We start from the raw sequence: 26,411 nt of genomic DNA, 5'->3' as shown, positions 1-26,411 counted from the left end.
TCTTGGGTGGGTGGGGGGGGATAAGATTTATTTTATTTATTTGAAAGGCAGAGTTAGAGAGACAGAGAGCTATCTTCCATCCTCTGCTTCACTCTCAAAATGGCCTCAATGGCTAGAGCTGGGTCAGGCCAAAGTCAGGAACCTGGAAGTCCATACAGTTCTCCCACTTGGGTGCAGAGGACCAAGAACTTGGGCCATCTTCCACTGCTTTCCCAGGTGCAGTAGCGGGAAGCTGGATTGGAAGTGGAGCAGGTAGGACTTGAACTGGTGCTCCTATGGAGCGGTGGCTTTGCAGCGGTGGCTGAGCCCCCTGGTTCACAATGCCAGCCCTGGGGATGCTCCCTTGACCTTGGACTTTCAGCCTCCAGAACGGTGACTGAATAAGTGTCTGCTGTTTTAAGCCACTGAGTTTATGATGTTTTGTCCTGCTTAGCCACGGGAAATTAACACAGAGACTGAAGACATGTGGTCTGGACTGAACTGTGGCCCACAAAAACCCATGTATTGAAGCCTTACTCCAAGGACTGATGTTTTCGTAAGAAGAAGAGACACCAGAGTGGCACACGCACAGAGAAAAGACCCATGTGAGGATACAGCAAATATATGGCCATCTGCAGGCCAAGGGGCGAGGCCTCAGGAGAAACCATGACTTACTCACACCTCCATCTGGGATTTCCAGCCTCTGGAACTGCCCACAGGAAATTCTTGCTATGTAAGCCCTCAGTCTGTGCCATTTTGTGATGACAGCGCTGGCAGACTAACACAAGGTGTGACAGAGACATTCTAGAAGGTGCAGAGAATCCTCATTTGAGAGATCACTTCTCATTTAATAGGCAGGCAAACACAGCTGCAAGCCAACAGCACATGTGCCACAGCCTTCTTCACTATGAGAAAGGCTTAGCATGGTACCTAGTCCAGAGTAAACACTACTTCCTCAATTCTAGGACAAGCACTTTATTTCTTCATTTCTGAAACAAGATATATATATATATATATATATATATATATATATATATATATCACCAGTGAATGTTTTCCCTTAAAAATCTATTTTTAAGTGATGGGTTTTCAAATAATTGATGCATCTTATCATCAAGGAAATAAAATGTATCCAAGCACAACATTAAGCACTTCCCATGCTCCCAACAGCCCTAAGGTTTGAGCACTATTAGTGGAGTACTGGCCACGGTTCATACCACTCATGGCTCCCCATCTCCAGCTGGTGCAACTTGAACTCAACCACATTGGGCATATTCCCGCCATGGAAATGGTCATTTTCCAGTGTGCCAACAAACAGGGCACTGTTATTATCCCTACCCTACCCTACCCTACACTGGAGGAAACAGAGAGGCTTAATGACTTGCCAAAGTTAATGCTAAGCAGCAGGGCTCAGATGTCAGCCCGGTAGATCTGATTCCCAAAGCACAGCCTGCGTGCTAGGCCGCCACCCACATGAATGGCATTTAATGTAAAGACACAGTGGCAGTGTTGATTCTAGAACTTCCTAAGGACCATTAATGACAGCGAGGCGTCCTGTGCCCAATTAGTGACGTTTTGCAGACTGTGTCTTCCACACCATCTGGCACACATGACCGGAAGTAAAGCCAATTATGAGAAAAATGGAAACGAATTTGCAAATTCTCTGGGCACCTGGTTATCACATCATTAAAAGCAATCCATGTCATCAGACATTACTGAGATACTTAATAGCAGAACCACAGATTTATCACTGTAAACTAGATACCTTAGACCAACCAAGCGAATCCCTTACCTCTTCAGATGTGAACCTTGTTTAAGGTTATACAATGCATACAATACATAATCAACAGTAATGCATCCTGTATATGGGGTAGTTCTTGTCATGTTCCTACAATGTTTGGATTATGGTTGTTACTCAGGAATGTGTAAACTATGGACTAGGGAGGGAGTTATCTCTCCTTGGTGGTGAGGCAGAATGTAATCTAACTTTATTTCTACTCCCAGAGACCAGCAAGTTTACAGCTGCAAGCAAGGAAGGAATTTGGCCCCACTTAAAATGCCTGCAACTACTGATTTTGACCAACAGCTAAGGAAAAAGGTTGCTTTGAGGGGATATAAAACTCCTCAAAAGGCCAGAATATAGACTGCATTGACTTTTCTTGCAACTCACAAATATTCATAGTTTCAAAGGCAATGGACAAATGAAGGGTGCAGAGGGAGAATACTCAACCCTTTATCCCTAGTCCCCCAAGTTGATGGGAACAAAAGTTTCCAGCCACTCACGCACCTTCAAGAACCTAAGAAAAAACAGCGAGCTCTTTAAAAACAAAAGAGAGAGAAAGAAAAGGCGAAGTTGGAGATCCCGGGCCTGTGCCCTCGTGAACCCTGCAGATTCTGGGTGCCTTCCCAATCTCTGGTTGTGGGACAGAAGTGAAGGCCTGCATTGCTTCTTCTGTCTTTTTAAAATAAGAGAGTTAAACTGTTCAAGTGGGAGAGTGGGGAAAAGGCTGCCTGTCACCCCACAGTGGGCCCTGAGTAATGCCAGAGACAGGACACAGAGCGTGGCCATCAACACTGCTTGCTCAGTCCCCATCTTCCCTCTCTCTGCCTTCTTAAAGGTTTCTTGAAATGAAAACAAAGGAATCCAACCAAAACCAACATTTTGATGAGCAAAGTGTAAATGAATGAGAAACAGATGGGCCTGGCTTTCCCAGGGGCTACAAAATGAAGGGCAAGGTGCTCGGGGGGCAAAGACACCCTTGGGGATTGCCGGGCAAGTCCTCTGTCTGCATAGTCCACAAACCCAAAACGCAGCTGAGGCTCACGCACCCTGCATCCACACGCACGCCACAGCTCAGACTGCCCATGAAAGGACCTAGGGGTCAAAGGGCAGTGCTGGGCCTCCCCCTGCACCATGCCCCGACTCTGTCGGGCACCTCACAAATCATATTTTCTAGGTGCCAAAAGCGGTTGAAATCTCACTTGCACAGTCGCAAGGTTTCATTCGAGAACTCAGCAATTTTGATCAGAAACCACAGATTATGGCATAAACATTTCTCTTGCCACATTTTGATAATATTGATGCTTCACATGGGTCCTCCTGGTCTTAGGGTGGCCACGTGCTCAGCGGGCATCTGCTGCCTGCCATCTCCACCTCTGGTGTCAGGTGGACAAGTGAGGCATCAAGAGGCGGAGTGCAACACGCCACAGGTCACCCAGCAGTTACAAGGGGTGAGCTCCTCTTTGTGCACCCAGGCCAAGCTCCGACCCCTTGTCCTGGGGATTAGAGTCTCCCTGATGTCTTCAACTCATGCATATATCAAATTACAGTTCACAAAGAATGCACCTTCAGCTTTTCATTTGAGGGGGAAGCGTAGGCCCCCAAACCACATATTGCTTGAATACCATCCAAGCTGACTTTAAGATTTTTGAAAATAATGTATCTGGCAATCCTGAGATCCAAGATGGACCATTTGGTCACAGTAACATTCCCGCTGGTGCAAACGCTACACTTAATAGGCCACCTCCACGTCCCCTGCCCGAAGCAGCCTCAGCGGCCAGCTGCCAGGAGCGCTGTGCGGTCTCCCAGTGTAAACGCCACTGATATCATCACCATCAGAAGGTCATAAAACTGATTGATGATAAACACAGCTCTCATTTGTTTACAGCTTACATTTTTGGGTTCAGGGTAATTAGCACATTAGCCGTCTCTCGGGGTGAGGGCTCGCAGGTGCTGGGACAGAGCCCTGCAAGAGAGATCAAGCCAGGAGGGGCCACAGAGTCTTGCAAAGCAGTCACTGGCCTTGGCCAGAACCAGACTGGGGAAACACTGACCAGCGGGCGGCACGTGGGGTGGTTGAGAACACTTACGTGTGGTCACTCACGTAGGACCCCCTTCGACCCCCTGCAGCGATCTCTTAGCACTGGGAAAGGCTGTACACAGGCTGGCCAAGCCGTAGTGTGCAGGAGATGTCCAGGGTGGGCGGCCTGCAGCTGCCGGGGTCTTGTAAGATTCCTTCCCTCTCGCAGGCCAGCAGAGACAGATAGAGATCAGCCTTGCTAGCATGACTGGTACTTAGTTTCTTTTAGTTAGAGTTCAAATAAACTCTTCAGAGTCTTACAAAGATGTTGCTTCTCAGACACTTGGGAAGAGCAGCCAGCTGGGCTGTCTGTGGGCTCTGCCCCTTCTAGCTTTGCTCTGAGGCTTCAGCGGTCCAGGCAGCTTTTATTTGTACAGCTGGGGCCATCAAATTGGTGCAGATTGTCTAATTAGTCAGCCAAGTCTCTCGGGTGCGTGAGTTTTCCATATTAGCTTCAGTAAGAAGTTTTGAGAGCCTAAAATGCTTCCTAAATCATTAAAAGGATACTCTTTAAAGGATATGTGCATATACTCATGGTTTTGCTTGCTTGATCTAACCTTTTTTTTTAATCTATTTTACCTAATTCCTAACTCCACCTAGCATGAGATTCTTTTCTTTTTTCCTTTTTTTAGGATTTATTTTTTATGTATTTGAAAGGCAAAGTTACAGAGCGGGGGTGGGGGGAGAGAAAGAGAGAGGTCTTCCATCTGCTGGTTCCTCCCCAAATGGCTTCAAGGGCCAGGCTGGACCAGACCAAAGCCAGGAGCCATGACCGTCATCTAGATCTCCCATGTGGGTATGTGGACCTAAGCACTTGGGCCATCTTCCACTGTTTTCCCAGGTGCATTAGTAGGGAGATGGATCGGAAGTAGAGCAGCTAGGATTCAAACCGGTGTCCCCATGGGATGCCAGTGCCACAGGCAGCAGCTTAACCCACTATGCCACAGTTCCAAGAGATTCTTTTCAATACCCTAAGCACTGAAGTGTTAGTAAGTCAAGGGCTCTGGAACTGAATACAGAATATTCAAGACTGCTCATCACAGCCCATGCTCATAGTCAGCACTTTGAATTTCACTCTCCATTCATCATACCATTTTAATAGTCAACAGCCACACTGCTAGTTACAGTTTTCAATGTTCTTTCCACCTATGTTATCTATCTGATCTTCACAGTACTTCCATGAGGTTGGGTAAGAATCTCAATATCTGCATTTCATACATCAGGAAACAGGCTCAGAAAGATGAACTGACTTGTCCCAGGTCACATAGCAGTCAAGTCTTCTCATTTGAAATGTTGTTGTCAGACTCATCACACCACTCATGGGAGCTTTATGACAAAGGCAGTCCCTATGGAACCACTGTTTTGTCTCCTTTCCAAATGCCAGTCACCTGGAGTAGGAGAGTTGGCAGCTAATCTCTGCGGTACACAGAGGGAACTGCAGATAAAAATCAACTGATCCTTAGTTGTTTCGACAGTCTGTAAATATCTAGTTTAACCACAACAGGTATATTCTGGAAGAACCCACATAGGAGCAGGGACTTGCTTCACTGCATTGTGGAAGCTCCACTTACATGATACTACAATTTTTCTGTGGGCAATGCAGGGCAATGCACACTGTTTCCCTACTTTTTGTAATCTTTAAAAAATTATTTATTTATTTGAGAGGGAAAGAGACAGGAGAAACCTCCCAGCTGGTTGTTCACGCCATCAATGCTGACAACAGTCAGGGCTGAGCCAGGCCATAGTCAGGAGCTGGGAACTCAGTCCAAGTTTCCCATGTCGGTGGCAGGGACCCAACTACTTGTGCCATCAGCTGCTGCCTCCCAGGGTGCGCATTAGCAGAGAGCTGGAATCAGGAGCAGAGACAGGATTCAAACACAGTCACTCTGACATGGATGTGGGTATCTCAACAGTTTGTCTTAACCAGCAGACCAAATACCCACCCCTGTCACCCTAATTCTTGTAAGAAATGTTGAATACCTTCTTGACATTGTACTGACTCTACTAGGTGTCTCAAATACATGAAAGTTCACACTAAAGTTTTAGTACTCACGACACTTTAAGAGCAAGTAAATATCAGATTAATTAATCAGTAGTTCCAGATCAATCTGTTCTCTTATAAGGAAACTTTAAGAGTTGAACAACGGGATTTGGGACAGCATCTCTCACTGAGACTATTTTTGTGTCAAGTAAATGAAGTTAAGATTGATTTTGATTAGTCCAGTCAGTCTACTCATTTTTTATTCAGCTTCTATCACATACTAGGGACTTACAGGTTCTAGAGATGTAAGACTGATGAACGAGATAAGATCCTATTATCCTAATAATTCCAGTCTAATAAGGATCCTTTTGGGGGGAGCCACTCAGTCTGGGTTAGATGCCCTTCTACTTTGCTCCCATAACATCTTGTGCATATTGCATTTCCTCACGCTTATCACACCAAACAGTAACAGTTAACTTGATCTATTAACACCCCTCTGTTCATCTTACTCATGGTCACATCCCTACTGGCACACAGTAGTTTTAACTGACACTTGAATGAATAAATCTTAATCTTAGTTCACACTGGGTTAGAAACCCAAGGCAACTGAGGATAAGTACCTTATCCAAACAGCCTAGGGTGATGTCTGTAGCAAAGAAGCCCCCTCCTCACAACCCACTTTCCACACTTAGAGGTTACAAAGAACATACATCATCGCTGGGGGAAACTGGGCACAAATACAACTCATTGGTTCTGCTGCTTTTTCACTCCCCCACTCTCACTGACCCTTCCCTTCCTCCTAAGTCATCACCTCGCCAGCTTTTACCGCCTTTTGCTACCTTTCATCCGCTGCTTACTATCCCATGTTACAGCTGTACCTTCTGGCCCTTGCATGTCTTTGCCCATCCTTCATTATCCTCATAACCTCTTCTCACATTTCGGTCCAACTTTATGAGAGTTCGCTCTCGACTGTAGCACCAGCCACTGCTAGACCGGTCCCGCTCTGCTTCTACCTGAAAAGGTCTGACAATCCAGGTAATCCAATTACACAATATTGGGCAAACCTCAAATGGCCCCCAGGCTTTCCTGGGGAGTTCTTTGATGCCTTAGCAAGCAAGTCCCGTGAAGCACACCAGGTGCGGCTTGGGTTTGGCAGGTGAAACACATAGGTGACACGGAGAGACCTTGCTCCATTCCTGAGCTTAGCTCTGAAGCCAAGAGCAGTGTTGTTAGACTATCCAGGGAGTTAAATTCATTCCACTTGAACCCAAAGAGCAGAAATGCCAATTACTTCTTTTACAAAGAGAATTATAACTTCTCACAAACTGGATTCTCAATTTTTCTAACTCATCCATTTTTGCTTGTTTTTTTGTTTTGGATATTTTTGTCTATAGGAAGATATTCATAGTAAGATAATCTGCTCACCTGATAAACACAGAATTAGAGAAAGGGGAATTGGTTGGATTCAAGAGGCATTTATCTACTTCTCTTGAAATTTCTGGAGACAACATGAAACGTATTTGGAGATGACCTCTTTCACAGATGCTGTCACAGGTCACCCATGTTTTGTCATCACAGTCTTCTTCCACTAGAGTACCACGATATGAGTGTGTATTCATCTGGATGGATACACTTTACTAACTCTGGGCTTGACTGCATTATTTGTAAAACCATAGATATTTAATGAGCACCTGTTCAGGGCCAGGCACTATGGCAGGATCTAGGAATATCTTAGGAGACTAAACCTAGGTTTTTTAATCTAATAGAGGAAAACAGCCATATAAACAAATACATATCTCAAAAATATATTATAGACTTTGAAAGAAGTCCACTGGAGGTACAGAGCTCAATTCCTAGTTCAGTTGGCTAGGTTGGGTTATGGCTAGTTAGGAGAGGTGTCTTAGTGGCAATGACTGAATTGTTTATGAACCAGGCTAAAGGGAAAGGAAGAGAACATTCCGGCAGCAGGAATACCATGGGCATGCAAAGTCAATAAACAGCCTTAACATTTCAAGAATTTCTACTTTCCCCCCCCTAATTTGTGAAATGAGCAGGCTGCATGGAGATGAAGCACCAGAAATATCTGAGATCTTCAGTTCTCTTTCTAGGGCAGTGTGCTCTGTTCTTTCATCTGGAAAACTGAGAGGGGTAGGAGTGAGGCAGAAAGAATTCCCATCTGCTGACTAATTCCCCAAATGCCTGCAATGGCTGGGGCTGGGCCAGAGCTGGAGCTAGGAGACGGGAATGCAATCCAGGTCTCCCAATCAGGCAGAAACCCAATTGCCTGAGCCATCACTGCTGCTTCCCAGGGTCTGCACTGGTAGGAAGCTGGAATCAATAGCTAAATCCATGAAGCAAACAAAGGCACTCAGCTTTGGGAATATGCATCTTAACCACTGGGCCAAACAGCCATGCCCTCTACTGTTTTTTTTTTTTTTCTTTCCCAGACATTTAGGAAAAGATGGAGGTTGAACACAGGAAGGAATAATAAGCTAAGTCTTACGTATGTTAAATATCAGATGTCCATGGAACATCCTAGAAGGAAATTTCATTAGGCAGCTGGATAGCAGGTTTGGAAGGTGAGAGTTTAGAACTAGAAATAGAGATACAGAAATCATCAACATGCATGTTGATCTGCAATCTTGGGAGCGAATGCAACTGCTCCCCAAGAGAGCACACAGGGTGAAAAGAGGGGAACCACTGGGAACTGTCTGAGTGAGTGAGAGATGGTCAACAATCCAAGAGGCAAACAGAAAAAGAGATGGCCATGATGGAAGCTTAAAGGAATTCATGGTAAGACTGGGAACCATGAAAGGAGAGCTTTAAGGACAAGGATAAATGCATAGGAAGGACCAGAAACACATGTACTGTGAAAGGCTTGTTGGATTTTGCTATGAAAAGATCATTAGGCCCTTTGAGAAACTGGTATACAGTACTGTAGATAATGAGTAGGCTAAAGAGTGAACGAGGAGGTACACAGACAGGCAAAAGAAGAAGCTATTCTCCAAGAAGCTCAGCTTTAAAGGAAAGGAAAGGAAAGGAAAGGAAAGGAAAGGAAAGGAAAGGAAAGGAAAGGAAAGGAAAGGAAAGGAAAGGAAAGGAAAGGAAAGGAACATTATTGAAAGGGTAAACAGAATTTTTTTTCATCAATTCTATTCAGTATTGTACCGGCAGTCCCACCCATTGGGATAAAGAGAAAGAAAGGGGGAAAAGGAGAGAGGGAGGAAAGAAGGCAGGCAGGCAGGCATAAATAGTGGAAGAAGTAAAACGGTTCCTGTTTGTACATGATATGATTTGTTTTTGTAGGAAAATCTCTGGAAATCTGCAAACCAGCTATTAGAATATAAACAAATTTAGCAAGGTCACATGATATGAGGTTTTTGTACACAAGGGTGCTTCAAAATGACTATATTAAAATGGATGTGGGTGTTTGGTCTACTGGTTAAGCCACTGGTTAGGATGCCCGTGTCCCACACGAGAGTGCCTGGGCTGGATACACGGCTCTAGCTCCTGATTCCTGTTTCCTGCTAATAAAGACCCTGGGAAAGACCGGTAACGGCTCAGGTAACTGAGTTCCTGACACCCACGTGGGAGACCCAGATTGAGTTCTGGCTCCTGGCGTTGGCCTCACCCATAGCTCCAGCTGTCTTGGTCACTTGGGGAGTGGTCCCGGGGATGGGGGCTCTCTCGCTCCCTCTGTGTATATATCTGTCACGCACATTTGCTCTCCTTCTCTCTCTGACATAAATATTTTTTTTAATTTTACAGAAGAAAGTAAAAGGTAAGTTTCTTTTGGTACAAAATGATTTTGAAATCCATGCATGTATTTTTTCATAATACACATTTTTCATAAACATTTTGGGAACCACTTGTATGCATGAATCTCAATTTCTTTTCACACAGAAATTTCTTAATTTCATTTTCTATGGATTTTTTAAAAAGATTTATTTATTTGAAAGGCAGAGTTAGAGAGAGGGATAGACAGAGAGAGGCCTTTTACCTACTGGTTCACTCCCCAAGTGGCCACAATGGCTGGGGCTGGGCCAGGAGCTTCATCCAGCCTCCCACGTAGGTTCAGGGAACTAGGGACTTGGGCCATCTTCCACTGCTCTCCCAGGCACATTAGCAGGGAGCTGGATGGGAAGTGGAGCAGCTGGGACTCAATCTCCAGCTTTGCAGGCGGTGACTGAACCCATTAGGGCACAACACCAGCCCCATACCACAGATTTTTGAAGTATACTTATACTAGCAACAAAAATTTGGAAAATGAATTTTTTTTCTAATTCCCACCCAATAATAGAAAACACAAACAAAAACCCCAAAAATCCTCCTGATCATATACTGAAAACTATAAAGCCCTGCTGAAAGATATTAGAAAAGTTCAAAGGGGCTGGAGCTGTGGCGTAGCGGGTAAAGCCGCCGGCTGCAGTACCAGCATCCCATATGGGCGCCAATTCCAGTCCTGGCTGCTCTACTTCTGATCCAGCTCTCTGCTGTGGCCTGGGAAAGCAGTAGAGGGTGGCCCAAGCCTTGGGTCCCTACACTCACATGGGAGACCCAAAGAAGCTCCAGGCTCCTGGCTTTGGATTGGCCAAGCTCCAGCTGTTGTGTCCATCTAGGGAGTGAACCAGCGGATGGAAGACCTCTCTCTCTCTCTTTCTCTGCCTCTGCCTCTCTAACTCTTTCAAATAAATAAATCCTTTAAAAAATTTTTCAAATAAACAGAGAGAAATACTACATTCAGGGATTGGAAGACTCAAAATTGATAAAATGGCCATTCTCCCCAAATTATTCTAGTCAATGGGATTCAAATCAAAATCCCAGTAGGCATTTTTGTGCTATTTCAACAAGAAAATGCAATGGTTTTAGAATATTCAGTGCAATTAAAAAACAAATTTGGAGGCCTAACCTTAACTGATTTCCAGACCACTGGGCCCTAACTGGCCTTGATGGTCCATGGAGCAAGGATTTCATGCTAACGGAAGCCAAGTGCAGGACACTGGAGACTGCTGCTTTCATCCATCGAGGTCTCGGCTCCAAAAGGGAGGCTCAGTCAGAGAGAAGTCTACCACTGTCCCCACCCCAGCGCAGAGCCAGGCCTCTGAGAGTTTGCTGGAAGGGGGCTGTACAAGACAGAGCTCTAAATCTTCCCCTCCCGCAAAGAACTTTCTTCATTTGCAACAGAGTGTGGAGAAGTTCAACCCTAAGGGCATACCCAAAATTGGTGGAAGTTGTGAGAAAAGAAAAAAAAAATTGGGAGGAGACTGATAGATTCATTCATATAGGCTAAAAGGTAGGGAGAACTTGGGAAAGTTTCCAGTTGGGAAAACAACCAGAGTTAGAATCTCAGATACTGCCTTCTGCAACTAAATCTTCAAAGGTGCAAAGTTTGATTGGATTAATTGTGGAGCAATTTTTGCCTCAAGACACTGGTGAAAACAATGGAGCAATCAGTTGGCAATTAGCAGTGCTTAAAAGCTGGGTATGGGCAGAAAAAGAGGGATCAAAGAAAGCCTTGCACAAACCTCTTTCATCTTCGAAGACTGCTGGCATAGCCAAAGCCGTGGCCAAGAGGAGCAACACCGGAGGCTTCCCGCTGGAGGGGGAGAGACTTCATTAAAGCCATCCAGACAGTCACTAAACAAATGAACAAGCAAGTACAGTCAGAAGTCCCAGCGTGGGGAACCAGTGTACAGCTGCCACAATGTATTATCAAATATGTCTAGTTTGTGTTTTTAAAAAAGGGACATGCAAAGAAACAGAAAAGCATGAAAAAGCAGGAAACAGAAACTGCCTGTGAGAGCAACCAGATGTTAGATTGAACAGAAAATGACTTCAAAGTAGCTATTATGAGTATGTTCAAAGAGCTAACTAATGATTGAAGAAGCAAAGGAAGGTATGATGACAATGTTGCATCAAATAGAGGGTACTAATAAAGAGGCAGAAACTACAGGGGGAGAAACAATGAAAATTCCGGCATTGAAAAATACAATGGAGGTGGACATAGTGGTGCAGCAGGCTAAGACACCACTCGGAACCCCTGCATCCCCTATCGCAATGCTGGCTGCTCCACTTCTGACCCAGTTCCCTGTAAGGCATCCTGAGAGGCAGTGGAGGATGGCCCAGGTGCTTGGGCCCCTGCCACCCACATAGGAGACTGGGATGGAGTTCCTGGCTCCTGGATTCAGGCTGGCCTAACCCCTGCTGTTACAGGCTTTTGGGCAGTGAACCGTGGATGGAAGTATCTCTCTCTTTCTCTCTCTCTGTCATAGCTGAAAAAAAAAATAAACTTTTTTTAAAAGAAAAATATAACTGAAATTTCAAAATTCACTAGAGACCCAACAGGAGATTTGAACTGGCAGAAGAAAGAATTGGTAACCTTGAGATAGACTAACAGAGACTATACAATTTAAGACACAGAGGAGGGAGAAAGAATTTTTTTTTTTAAATGAGTAGAGCCTCAGAAGATGTGACACACCATCAAGAATATCAATAGTCTCATAATGTGAGAATCAGATAGAGAGAAGAAATAGAAAGGGAACAAAGAACATTCAAAGAAATATGACTGAAAAGTTGCAAATTCATTGAAAAGCATTAATCTAAGAAGCCCAAGAACAAACCACAGAAAGGGATTTTAAAATATACACATTGTAGTTAAAAAGAAAAAAAAAAAGCTAAAAAAACAAAGGCAAGGACAAAATCCTGAAATCAAAAAGCAAAAAATAATGCATCCAAATATACAGAAAACCTAATAAGCTAATAACTGACTTCTCATCAGAAACAACGAACTCTAGAATGTAGTAGGATAACATATTTAAAATCCTTAAAGAAAAAAAAAATGTCAGCCAAGAATTCCATATCCTACAAAACCATCTTTCCTTCAAAAATGAAGGGAAGTGGGCAGGTGCTGTGGCATAGGGGGTTAAGTGGGTTAAGTCTCGCTGACAGTGCCAGCATCCCACATGGGCGTCGGTTCAAGTCCCAGCTGCCCTACTTCCCATGAAGCTCCCTGGTGATGTCCCTGGAAAAGCAGTGGAAGAGGCCCAGCTGCTTGGACCCCTGTCACCCATGTGGGAGACCTGGATGAACCTCCTGGTTTCAGCCTGGCACAGCCCCAGTTGTTGCGGCCATTTGGGTAGTGAACCAGTGGATGGAAGTTGTCTCTCTCTCTCTCTCTCTGTAACTCCACCTTTCAAAATAATAAAATAAATCTTTAAAAAAAATACATGGGGGCCAGTGCTGTGGTGCAGGGGGTTAAGCTGCTGCCTGTGACGCTGGCATCCTATATGGGCACCAGATCGAGTCCTGGCTGCTCCTCTTCTGATCCAGCTCCCTGCTAATATACCTGGGAAAGGAGCAGAAGATGGCCCAAGTGCTTGGAACCTTGCACTCATGTGGAAGACCCAGAAGCTCTTGGCTCCTTGCTTCAGTATGGCCCAGCCCCAGCTGCTCCAGCCATTTGGGGAGTGAACCAGTAGAAAAAGATCTCTTTCTCTCTCTCCTTCCCTCCCTCCCTCCCTCCTTTTGCCTCTCCTTCTCTGTAACTCTTTCAAACAAATAAATAAATCTTAAAAAAAAAATTGTAGGCAGGGCTGGGGGTGGCAGTCAGTGTTGTGGCACAGTGGGTAGAGTAATCCCCTGCAATGCTGGCACCCCATATGGGTGCCAGTTCATGCCCTGGCTGCTCCACTTCTAATTCAGCCTCTGCTAATGCACCTGGGAAAAGCAGGGGACAACAGCCCAACTGCTCGGATCCCTGACAGTGGCTTGACTCAGCCCTGGCCATTGCAGCCATCTGGGGAGTGAACCAGCAGAGAGAAGATTGAGCTCTCTCTGTCTCTCTCCATCTCTTCCTCCTTCTCTCTCTTCTTCCTTCTCTCTCTCTCTGTAACTTTGCCTTTCAAATAAATAACAATATTTTTAAAAACTGATTTATTTGAAAGGCAGAGTTACAGAGAGGAGAGACACAGAGAGAAGTCTTCCATACTCTGGTTCACTCCTCAAATGGCCACAACAGCTGGGACTGGGTCAGGCTGAATCGAGGAGCCAGGAGCTTCCTCCGAGTCTCCCACGTGGGTTCAGGGGCCCAAGAACTTGAGCCATCTTCTGCTGCTTTCCCAGATACATTAGCAGGGAGCTGGATTGGAAGTGGAGCAGGTAGGACTTGAACCAGCACCCATGTGAGATGCTGGCACTTCAAGTTAACCCACTATGCCACAATGCCAGTCCTGTAAACAAAAATCTTAAAAAAAAATTAAGATGGCATTATTTCCAGATTAAAAAAAGAGAGAATTTGTTGCTAGAAATATGATGTACAGGAATATATCACATTCAAGATGAAAGTGCCGGCCAGTAATTCAAATCCACATACAAAAAAACAAAAAGCATCAGGAACAGTAATTATGTGATTATGAAAGATAGCACAAATGCACGTGTTTCTCCTTCTCTTGATTTAAAAACAGCTATATAAAAATACATATACTCATATAATGTGCCATTGAGTCAAAACCCATGGAAATGTAATATACTTGCCAATAACTACACAAAGGATGTGAGTGGAAGCAAACTCCATCACACTAAGGCAATGACTACAACTGATAACTCTGGATCCACAAGAACAACTGAAGAGAACAGGAAGGTTAATAAAACAAAAGTTGTTAATAAGTACTTGCTGTTCTTTGTTCTCTCAATTTGTTTTTTAATACTGTAGAAAAGACTTGCCAGTACAAGCTGGTAGATAAACTACTGATTATTTGTTACAATAAACCATCAAGGTTTTCATTATAACAGTATTTTCTCATAGACATCAGAATCTGGAAGCAAACTGCCTTTCTCAGATTGTCATTTAGTATTTTTGTCTCTACCCCTTAAAGCGCAAAAACAGGATTTGAATATCAACCGCCTATTACAGAAGCCATAAGACATGGATAGTCATTAACACTGTACAAGCTACAGCAGAGGAAGCTGGACAAACATCGCCAACCTTTATGAGAAAAAAAAAGTTGGTTCCAAGAGCGGTAAATTTGACAGGTGCTACAATTAAGCACACTACGCGTGTCCTTCTGAAGCCAAAAAGAGGTTAGACCTGACTGTGGTTCTGCCAAACACCATGTTAACTCAAAATGCTTCGTGAAGGACCATGAGTCCAGCAGGCATAGGGCAAGATGGGAACTCCAGGCAGGCAACTGAGCTACTCACTGAAGGAAACTAAAAAGCAATACCAAACTTCGTTAACATATCAATACTGTTTCAGAAGCATCATCAAGACAGATAGAGATTTAACAACAAATTGGCCTGGGCCTCATTCTCCAGTGTTGTTTTGCTTAACCCCAGAAGAGAATCTCGAACATCCTAGGAAAGCTGCGAAATCATGTTTGGCAGGTCTGATGATACCTGTATCCCCGCCCTGGGGTTCTGGAGTTCTGCATACCAAGTGATCCAGTAATTGAAAGGTGTATTTAGGCACAAAGCAGGACACCAAAAACAGGCCCTGCATCAGCAAATATTACATGGGATGGATTCTTTTAAAAATCACATGATAAATGTAAGCCACAAAACCAAATGCACTCACACAGGTACCCCTACCTTATGTTACATCGAAAGCTGTGCCTGCTATGGTAACACTCTACCCGGGAGAGCCGGAAAGGTCCCCCAAACAGCAGCTAAAGAATATTTACACAGAACGATGCCACCACCCCCCGACCCCCCTCACCCACCGCCATGCACAGGCGGGAGATGGCAATTGCCAGAGTTTACAACACAGACCAGCCCCACTGCAGGCGCCTGCTCCCTGTATTCTGGGGCTTCCTCTCCCCTAGTCCGGATGTCGGAAAATAACTTCAAAAGCTCCCCCAAATCATGTGGCTACCATTACAGGTAGCCTCTACAAGTAACATGGAACGCTTTTGGGCAAACCGCAGGCCTTCATTTCTGTCAGCTTCACGATTTTCCCTACCAGAATTATTTCCAACCAGCATGCTTGCTATGTCTTTTTTTTTTTTTTTTTTTTTTTTGACAGGCAGAGTGGACAGTGAGAGTGAGAGAGAGAGAGAGAGAGAGAGAGAGAGAAAGGTCTTCCTTTGCCGTTGGTTCACCCTCCAATGGCCGCCGCGGCCGGCGCACCGCGCTGATCCGATGGCAGGAGCCAGGTGCTTCTCCTGGTCTCCCATGGGGTGCAGGGCCCAAGCACCTGGGCCATCCTCCACTGCACTCCCTGGCCACAGCAGAGAGCTGGCCTGGAAGAGGGGCAACCAGGACAGAATCCAGTGCCCCGACCGGGACTAGAACCCGGTGTGCCGGCGCCGCTAGGCCGGCCACTATATCATCTTCCTACGTTTCCAATGCATTGCCAGTTTTCCAGTTTCACAAAGACGTGACATCATAAACTAACACCGTGCGCACCCTGGCGACCGCGCGGAGTCAGCGTCCTAAACCCCTCCGACCAGCAGCAGCCATATCCCCAGGCTCAGCCTGGCTGCCACCCACCGAGACTGTGTTCACCGGACAGTCAACACCGCAGCTCCGGATCAAAAGTAGCATCTGGGAACCTCAAGAAGAGGCGGAACTTACTCCACTCTGGCGGGCCACGAGGGTCTTCAAGGTGGCCAGCACGTCCTCGCCCTCCCGGACTCGGCCCTGAGCCCCGCTGGCCGCCCCAGGCCGCTTCCGCCTGCCTCTCACTCCACCAGGAAGAGCCGTCTGCACATGCGCACTCGCAGTCGCCGCAGTGGCCATCTTCCTCTTGCACCAGGTGTTTCTCTCAACTCCATTAAAAGTCTTAACATTATACTCTTATAAAGTAAGTTATAATAATGTATTGCTGGGGCCGGCACTGTGGCGTAGCCGATAAAGCTGCTGCCTGCAGTGTTGGCATCCCATATGGGTGCCAGTTCGAGTCCCAGCTGTTCCACTTCCAATCCAGCTCTCTGCTATGACCTGGGAAAGCAGTGGAAGATGGCCCAAGTCATCTGCATGGGAGACCTAGAAGAAGCTCCTGGCTCCGGCTTCGGATTGGGGTAGCTCCTGCCATTGCAGCCAACTGGGGAGTGAACCATCAGATGGAAGACCTCTCTCTCTCTCTCTCTCTCTCTCTCTGCTTCTCCTTCTCTCTCTCTCTTTCAAATAAATAAATAAATCTTTTAAAAAAATGTATTGCTGAGTTTGTAACACTTACAGAAGTGACATGTATAACAATAATATATATTTCACAAATACAAATATAACCCAAATCCAAATAATATAACAAAAAGGGGAAACAATAGAGCTATATAGGAATAATGTTTCTATATAAGATGCTGATAAACCAAGATGTGAATACTAGAGCAACCATTAAGAAGTAACTCAAAAAACAGTAAAAAAAAAAAACACTCAAAAATTAAAATATTACATAATACTACTTAACGCAAACAAAAGTGGTAAGGAAGGAAAGACAGAAATTTATAGTTATAAATGCCTAAATTAGAAAACAAAAGATCTCAAATTAATAGCCTAAAGACATTGGAAGAACAAACTGAAAGCAAGTAAAAGAAAAGTAATAACAAAATTATAATAAAAATTAATGAAATAATAATAAAGAAATTATCAATTCCCAACTTGACTCTCACTGGGATTAAACATGACAATAGGTCTGCTCTGATTTCATCATCATTTAAAAAAAATCATCTATTATTCCTCACTTTATGTTTCTGTGTGGGAGCAAACTGTTGAAATCCATACTTAAGGTATACTAAGCTGATCTTCTGTATATTAAGATAATCGAAAATGAATCTTGATGTGAATGGAAGGGGAGAGGGAGTGGGAAAGGGGAGGGTTGTGGGTGGGAGGGACGGTATGGGGGGGAAGCCATTGTAATCCATAAGTCGTACTTTGGAAATTTATATTCATTAAATAAAAGTTTAAAAAAAAAAAAAGAGAGAAATGTGAAACCAAAAAAAAAAAAAAAATGAGCCAACACTAAATCTGATTTCAACTACATCACTGTGACTTTGGACATGTTATTTAAATACTTTGATTTATTTTCCTCTTTTGCCATGCAATGAGTGTATTAGTGCATATCTTACATAATTGTTCTGGTGACTAAATAAAGTCATATGTGTAAATCAAAAAAAAAAATTAATGAAATAGAGAATAGAAAACCCAATAAAATCAGTGAAACTAAAGCTGGTCCTTAGAAAAGATTACCAAAATTGACAAACCATTAGCTAGATTGAGAAAAATACAGAAGACTCAAATTACTAGAATCAGAAATGAAAGAGGTGCCGGTGCTGTGGCACAGTAGGCTAAGCCTCCGTTTCTGGCGCCAGCATCCCATATGGGCACCAGTTTGTGTCCCGGCTGCTCCTGTTCCAATCCAGCACTTTGCTTATAGCTTGGGAAAGCAGCAGAAGATGGCCGAAGTGCTTGGGCCCCTGTACCCATGTGGGAGACCTGGATTAAATTCCTGGCTCCTGGCTTCAGATCGGCTCAGCCCTGGCTGTTGCAGGCATTTGAGGAGTGAACCAGTGGATTGAAGACGTTTCTATCTGTAAGTCTGCCTTTCAAATAAATTAATAAAATATTTTTTTAAAAATGAAAGAGGACATTACTTCTGAATATACAGAAATAAAAAGGATTATTTAAGAATAGTGTGGGGGCCAGCATTGTGGCACAGTGAGTTTAGTGGCCACCCGCAATGCTGGCATCCCAGGCATCCCACATGAGCACTGGTTTGAGTCCCAGTTACTCCACTTCCAATCCAGCTCCCTGTTAATGCACCTAGGAAAGCAGCTGGAAAGATGACCCAAGTACTTGAGTCCCTGTCACTCGTGTGGGAGATTTGCATGGAGTTCAGGGCTCCTGGTTTCAGCCTTGCCCAGCCCTGGAGCCACTGCAGCTATCTGGGGGGTGATCCAGTGAGTGGAAGGTCTGTCTATCTCCCCCCACACCGTAACTCTGCTTTTCAAATAACTAAATCTTTTGGGGAAATAAGCAGTATGAAAACCATGTTATAAATAAGACAACTTAGACAAAACAGACTAATTCCTACAGAGGGACAAAGTATTAAAAAAGAGAAGAAATAGGCAATTTGAATATACCTATAACAAGAGACTGAAACAGTAATGAAAAATATGCACAGAGAGAAACTCAAACCTAGATGGCTTCGAAGAATTAATACCAATTCTCCAAAACCAATTCCAGAAAATACAAGAGGAAGTAATACATTCCAACTCATACTATGAAACCAAGGTTACTCTGAAACCCAAACAAGACAAAGGACCTTACAGAAGAGAAAACTATAGACCAATATCTCTTATGAGTAGGGACACAAAAATCCTCAACAAAATACTAGCAAACTGAATCCAGCACCATATAAAAAGAATTATAAACCATGACCAATTGGGATTTATCTCAGGATGCAAGGTTGGCTTAACATCTGAAAATCAATTAATATAATACACCATATCAACAGAATAAAAAACACAAAACACATGAGCATCCCAGTAGACAAAGTAAAGGTATTTGACAAAATCCAAACTGCTTTATGATAAAAAGAAGACTCAACAAACTAGGAATAGAAGACAACTTTCTCAACTAGAAAACGAGTGTCTATAAAAACCATGGCAAATGTCATATTTAAAGGTAAAAGACTTGATCTTTCTCCCTAAACTCAGGAAAGAGGAGCAAGGATAGCCACTTCTATCACTCTCATTCAACATAGAACTAGAGGCTTGAACGAGGGTAATCAGGCAAGCAAAAGAAATAAAACATACAGATTGGAAAGAAAAAGGTAAAAATGTCTCTATTTTCAGCCAACATAATCTTGCATGTAGAACAACCTAAGGAAGGGGCCCAAGCCGCGCATAGTAGGTTAAACCTCCACCTTGGGCACTGGCATCCCATATGGGTGTCCCAGCTGCTCCTCTTCTGATCCAGCTCTCTGTTATGGCCTGGGATAGCAGTAGAGGATGGCCCAAGTGCTTGGGCCCCTACACCCATGAGGGAGACTCGGAAGAAGCTCCTGGTTCCTGGCTTCAGATCGGCTCAGCTCTGGCAGTTGCAGCCATTTGGGGAGTAAACCAGCAGATGGTAGACCTCTCTGTCTCTCCCTCTCTCTGTCTGTAACTCTGCCTTTCAAATAAGAAAATAAATCTTTTTAAAAAAACTTTAGCCGGCGCCGTGGCTCAATAGGCTAATCCTCCACCTTGCGGCGCCGGCACACCGGGTTCTAGTCCCGGTCGGGGCGCCGGATTCTGTCCCGGTTGCCCCTCTTCCAGGCCAGCTCTCTGCTATGGCCAGGGAGTGCAGTGGAGGATGGCCCAGGTGCTTGGGCCCTGCACCCCATGGGAGACCAGGAAAAGCACCTGGCTCCTGGCTCCTGCCAGGATCAGCGCGGTGCGCCGGCTGCAGCGGCGGCCATTGGAGGGTGAACCAACGGCAAAAGGAAGACCTTTCTCTCTGTCTCTCTCTCTCACTGTCCACTCTGCCTGTCAAAAAAAAAAAAAAAAAAAAAAAAAAAAAAAAAAAAACTTTAAAAATACATTAAAATTATTAAGGTAATAAATGACTTAAGCAAATTTATGAGATAAAATTAATATAAAAATTGTATTGCTATAGTCTTGTAATGAGTAATCTAAAAATGAAACTAAAAAGCAGTTCTATTTACAACAGGAACCAAAGGAATAAAATGCTTAGGAATAAATTTAATAGAAGTGCAAGGTTTATTCTCTACAGACAACAAATCAATGTTAAAAGAAATTAAAGATGTAAATAAATGAAAGCATGCCATGTTCATGGATCAGAAGGCTCAATGTTGTTAAGATGCCAATACTCTAGGATTAATCTATACATTCAACACAGTCCTCATCCAAATTTCTACTGGTTTCTTTGCAGAAATTGACAAACATCATAAAATTTATATAGAATTGGTAGGGACTCAGAATAGCCGAAAGTTTTGCAAAATGTGAACAGAGTTGAGAGACTCACACTTATTCCAATTTTAAAACTCACTACAAATGAGCAGTAATCAAGACAGGGTGGCATTGGCAGAAGACAGAGATCAAAGGAGCAGAACTGAGAGCTGAGAAATAAATCCACCTGTCTATGGTCAACTCATTATTGACAAGGAGCAAGACCCTTCCATGGAGGGGAAACGGTCTTTCAACAATGATGCTGGATGTCTTCGCCCACTCCTGCTGCTGTAATTTACCATAGACTGCGTAATTCACAAGGGACAGGAACTTATTCTTACAGTCCTGGAGGTTGGTAAGTCCAAGAGCAAGGTACTGGCAAGTTCAGGTGTCTGGCCAGGGTCCTACGATGCTTTGCTTCTAAAATGACACTTTTACCGCTGCATCCTCCAGGGGGGAGGAACAGTGTGTTCTCACATGGCAGGAGGTGGAAGGCAAAACGGGACAAACGCCCTCCGTCAAGCCCTTTCATAACAGCACTAATCCATTTGTGAGAGTGAAATCCACATAGCTTAAATACCTCCCAAAGACCGGACTTCCTAACACTGTTGCATTGGAGATTAAGTTTCCAATACATGAATTGTAGAGGACACGTTCAGAGCACAGTACGGGGAAAACATGGAAAAGAATGAAGCTGGATTCTTACTTCATATCACATGTAAAAATTAACTCAGGGTCAAAGACGTAATGTAAATGCAAAACCTATGAAATTCTTAGAAGAAAACATACATATGAATATGCATTACTTTAGGTTTGACAATTTTTTTTTTTTTTGACAGGCAGAGTGGACAATGAGAGAGAGAGAGAGACAGAGAGAAAGGTCTTCCTTTTACATTGGTCCACCCTCCAATGGCCGCCGCGGCCAGCGTGCTGCAGCCGGCGCACCGCGCTGATCCGATGGCAGGAGCCAGGTGCTTCTCCTGGTCTTCCATGGGGTGCAGGGCCCAAGCACTTGGGCCATCCTCCACTGCACTCCCTGGCCACAGCAGAGAGCTAGCCTGGAAGAGGGGCAACCGGAACAGAATCTGGCGCCCTGACTGGGACTAGAACCCGGTGTGCCGGTGCCGCAAGGCGGAGGATTAGCCTAGTGAGCCGCAGCGCCGGCTTGACAATGGTTTCTTAATATAGCATCAAAAGCATAAGCAAAGAATAAAATAAAAAACAGATAAATTGGGCTTCATCAAAATAAAAAACATTCTATGCTTCAAGGACACCATAAAGAATGTGAAACAACAGCCCAGAGTGGGAAAAATATTTGCAAATCATATATCTTATCAAGAATATATATCAAGAATGTTTAAAGAATTTTTTAAATTCAATAATAAAAAAATAAATCAATTTAAAAATAGCTATAAAGGATCTGAATAGACATTTCTACAAATATACACTAGTAGCCAATAAGCATGTGAAAAGATGCTTAACCTTTTCAGTCATCATGGAAGATGCAAAACAACACCACGGTGAGATACCACTTCACACCAGATCGAAACAAGTGTTGTTGGCAAGGATGCAGAGACTGGAACCCACATGTGTTGCTGTCAGGAATGTAAAATGGGGCACCCACTTTCATCTGTAGGGTTCTTAAACAACTGTTAAACACAGAGTTAACATATGATCCAGAAACTCCACTCCTAGGAACATACCACGGTCAATGAAAACATGTCCACACAAAAACATGCACACAAATATTTATAGAAGCACTAACTCGACATCAAAATGTAGAAACAACCCAAAATGTCCATCAACTGATGAATGGATAAACAAAATATGGTATATCCATATGACAGAATATCATTCAGCCATGAAAAGAATGGAGTTCTGACACATGCCACACATAGCTGAGCCTTAAAACATCGTGCTAAGTGAAAGAAGCCATCACAATGGATCACGTAAGATTCCAATCACATGAAATGTCCAGAATACACAAATCTGTAAAGACAGAAAGTAGATTAGTAGTTTCTCAGGGCTGGGCACAACAGGATATAGGGGGCTGACGGATTTCTTTTTGAGGTGATAAAAATATTCTAAAATTGACTGTGATGACAGTTGTTTGTAGCTGTGAATATACTAAAAACCAGAAATGGTACACTTCAATGGGTTAATTGAATGGTGTAGAAATTAAATAAAGCCGTTATAATAAAAATATCTATGCAAGCTATTTTAGGAAAATGGAATAAGAGACTTAAAAATATTTCGATCTTACCTGCTGGCTTTTCTAAAATGACCACATCCTGAGACCTGGCGGAAAGTTTCAAATTAGAAATGAAAATGAAACAAAGCTTAAATAAATTTAAATAAGATCAAACTTTTTTTTTTTTTTGTCCTAAATACAGCTTTCTGAATCTGCTGGCCTATCTTGATCCTAACACGAACCCTCCTCGGAGAGGCCTTCCGGAATACGCCGAGTCACGTGCTGCTGTTCACGTAGCTTCAGAATCCTTAGCCCTACTTAAAAAAGCTCATTCATTTTGTTGTTTATTGTCTAGTTCCCCACGTGAAAATAAGACTTCCAGGGAAAGTTCTGGCAGTTCCGATGCCTACATCCTACAGGGAGTGCCTGGGGTTGACTCCAGCTTCCTTCCAGTGCCGCCCCTGGGAGGCAGTGGTGATGGTTCCTGCCACCCACATGGGAGACCTGGATTGAGGTCTTGGCTCCTGGCTTCAGCCAGCCCCAGAACTGGCTATTATTGCAGGTATTTGGGGAGTGAACCCACAAATGGGTGGGAGTTCGCACACACTCTCTGTCTCTCTCTCTCTCTATTGAGTAAATAAGAAAGAAAATAAAAGTTTCCATGTTCACTATTGATTTTTACTCCAGGGTCTAGAAATGAACCACTCAAAGTGTGGTCCAAGTACAGTAGCAATCTATGAGATATGCTACTAGTTCATGACTAGTTAAGTACAGAAACTCTGGAGCAATTTGACACAGTGATTTTATGTATGCTGTACTTAGTCTCAAAAACTAAATCTGTATTTTGTTTATCTTTGGTTTCTTTTATTTTCCTAGTAGTTCACTATTATAGGATTTCCTGCCCCCTAATATCAGGTTGTGATTTAAACTTTGAAAAATCAGAACTAGCCCTTTGCCACAGGTGGTTTGGCTCAGGGTGACCACAAGATTTTTCTGCTTCCCTACTGTGATGAAGTGTTCACAAAGCTAGGGATGGTACTCCCGTGCCCTTGAGTGGAGACAAGGAGATACTTGTCCTCAGAAAGAATGTGAGAAGTGATCTGTGCCCCACCCAATATGGTGAATCTGGAGCTGTGCCCCTTGACCATGAGAGTTAATTTATTGTGTTAACTTGACTGGGCTAAGGGATACCCAGATAGCCAGGAAAGCATTATTTCTGAGTGTGTCTGTGGAAATCTTTCCAGAAGATACTGGCATTTGGTCAAGAGACTGAATAAAGGACCCAGCAATGTGGGAACGCACCATGCATCCATTGGGGGCCAGCCCACATCGAGTACAAGGGCAGAGGAAGGGCAACTTCCCTCTCTCCTCATCTTGGAACATCTCTCTTCTCCTGACCCTGGACGTGAAAGCCCCCCTGGTTCTCAGGCCTTCAGATCATGGCACTTCCATCAGCAGCCTCCCCACATCCTCAGGCCTTAGCCTCAGATTAGGAGTTACACCATCAGTTTCTAAATCCCACCATCATGTTTTCCCATTTTCCAGCCTGTATAGACCGTGAGCATGGGGCTTCTTAGCCTCCAAAGTTGTGTGAGCCAATTCCCATAATAAATCCCCTCTTACATATCTCCTGCTGCTTCTGTGTCTCTGGAGAACCCTAACACACCCACCATCTCTTTTCCCATTGCTAACTTAATGAAGGAAAATTTGAGGACACAGAAGAAAGTGGAGCCAAAAACAGGAAGAGCCACTTTCCCGAAGACAACAGAGAAGGCCGTGAATGAACAAAAGAAGGTGGAAATGGCCAAATGCCCTTAGAGCAGCACGATTACGAGTGTAGCCAATAAACTATTGTTTGTCAGCCTGTGAGAACACAGAGATTTTTCTAGAAAGCAAATTAAGAAACTACCCCATGCCCACAAGTAGTGAACTAAGCAGAGTTGTTATTCTTGCCATGTGGAATAAATAGTTTATGGACCAACATAGTTCTGTGGACCATACTTAGAGAGAAGTGGATTAGAAGACATTTTTAGGTATTCAGAGAATCTAAAACACAAGCAGTATTTATAAATCCATTCAATATAATCTCCTTGTTTGGGTCCACATCTAACTTGTCTAGTATCTGAAAACAAATGATTGCTAGCTTATATGTATTTAAAACATGTATATGTACATTTATGCATAAAACACCCTTCATCCATTTATCTATCCATCTATCTATCTCCTATACAATTTTAGAATTATCTGAAGAGCATGGATAAAAGAAATTCAAGCCAGAGAGTAACCTACTGTCTTATCTGAATAATACACATAAATAAACAACATGTAAACATGGTCAGGGTTTCAGGAGGGGCAAAACACTTTAAAAAAAAAAAGGTTTATTTATTTATTTATTTGAAAGGCAGAGAGAGAGAGAGAGAGAATGAGTTCTTCCATTGCTGGTTCACTCCCCAAATGGCTGCAACAGCCGAAGCTGAGCAGATCCAAAGCCAAGAGCCAAGAGCTTCTTCCAGGTCTTGCACATGGATGCAGGGGCCAAGCAGGGAGCTGGATCGGAAGTGGAGCAGCCAGGACTCGAACTGGTGCCCATATGGGATGCAGGCACTGCAGGCAGTGTGCACTATGCCACAGCATCCGCACCAGGACAAAACACTTTTGAAATATACTTTTGATATGTGTTATTTAACCTTTGGTATAATCCCATAGGATAGTTAATATTCCTGTTATCTGGGGTTGGGGGTGGGCATTGTAGTATGATGACTGCTCAGAACACCCACATCCTGCATTGGAGTGCCTGGGACTGAGTCCTGCCTCTGCTTCCTACCCAGTCTCTAGCTAATGAGCACCCCAAGAGACAATAGATGATGGCTCAAGTCCTTGGGTCCACACCACCCACATGGGAGACCCAGCCAGAATTCCTGACTCCTGACTTTGGCCTAGTCCAGTCCTGACTGTTGTAGGCACTTGGATAGTGATCTAGCCGATGGAAGATCTTTTTTTCCTACCCCTTGTCCATCACTGTAGCTTTCAAATAAAAATAAACTTTTTGAACAGATTACTGTTATTCTCATGTCATGTTAAAAACCATTAAACTGAGGCTTAAGTAGGTAAAATCAATTTACAGAAAATACATACAGGTAATTGTTGGCAAGTTCAGATATAAACACCTACTCTTAAAGCAAAGGAAGAAGTGAGGAGGCTAGAATTTTCCAGTTAATTCATCCTCACCTGTCAAACTCTTTGGGCCACTTGTCCCCTTTGTTAATGCCAACCCAGCCAGAGCATTGTGGCAAATAAGCATAGCACCTGACTCACATTGTGCTAGGTGTAACTGTCTGGTAGGAAATGTGATGGTGCACACGTACTTAGAATTTCTACTTACAGAAATGGCTTTGAGTAAATACACAAGTTGGGTTTTTCAGGGTCTACTGTTCCCATGCACTGAGCCTTGCTGGGATGCAAACACACTAACCAGGCCTGGGGCTCTTTCGCACCACTTCAGCCCTTGGAAGTAC

General features: G+C 43.8%; 1 protein-coding gene across 3 annotated transcripts in view; it reads right to left on the bottom strand.

Annotated features, from left to right (window-relative positions):
* Window positions 1-26,411, bottom strand: part of LOC103351297 (uncharacterized) — a 156,672-nt gene that overhangs the window by 18,935 nt on the left and 111,326 nt on the right. The window contains exons 3-4 of one of the 3 annotated variants that reach the window (XR_016217317.1): window positions 22,969-23,003; window positions 20,489-22,694 (exon numbers count right to left, since the gene is read on the bottom strand). The exons of 1 other annotated variant lie outside the window; for it this stretch is intronic. Coding sequence is in view for 1 of the 2 variants with exons in the window: in XM_089309258.1 (XP_089165384.1) it covers window positions 22,667-22,694; window positions 22,969-23,003 (63 nt within the window). In the remaining variant the exon portion in view is untranslated. Of the gene's footprint in view, window positions 1-20,488; window positions 22,695-22,968; window positions 23,004-26,411 lie in introns of those variants that run through there. One more of the 3 variants, XM_089309258.1, reaches the window with a different exon arrangement.

This window comes from Oryctolagus cuniculus, chromosome 12 (assembly GCF_051225735.1).
Source record: "Oryctolagus cuniculus isolate XC-2025 breed Fujian yellow rabbit chromosome 12, ASM5122573v1, whole genome shotgun sequence".
Classification (NCBI taxonomy): Eukaryota; Metazoa; Chordata; class Mammalia; order Lagomorpha; family Leporidae; genus Oryctolagus; species Oryctolagus cuniculus.
Note: the sequence above shows the minus strand (reverse complement) of the source record. Positions and strands in the feature narration are given on the sequence as shown.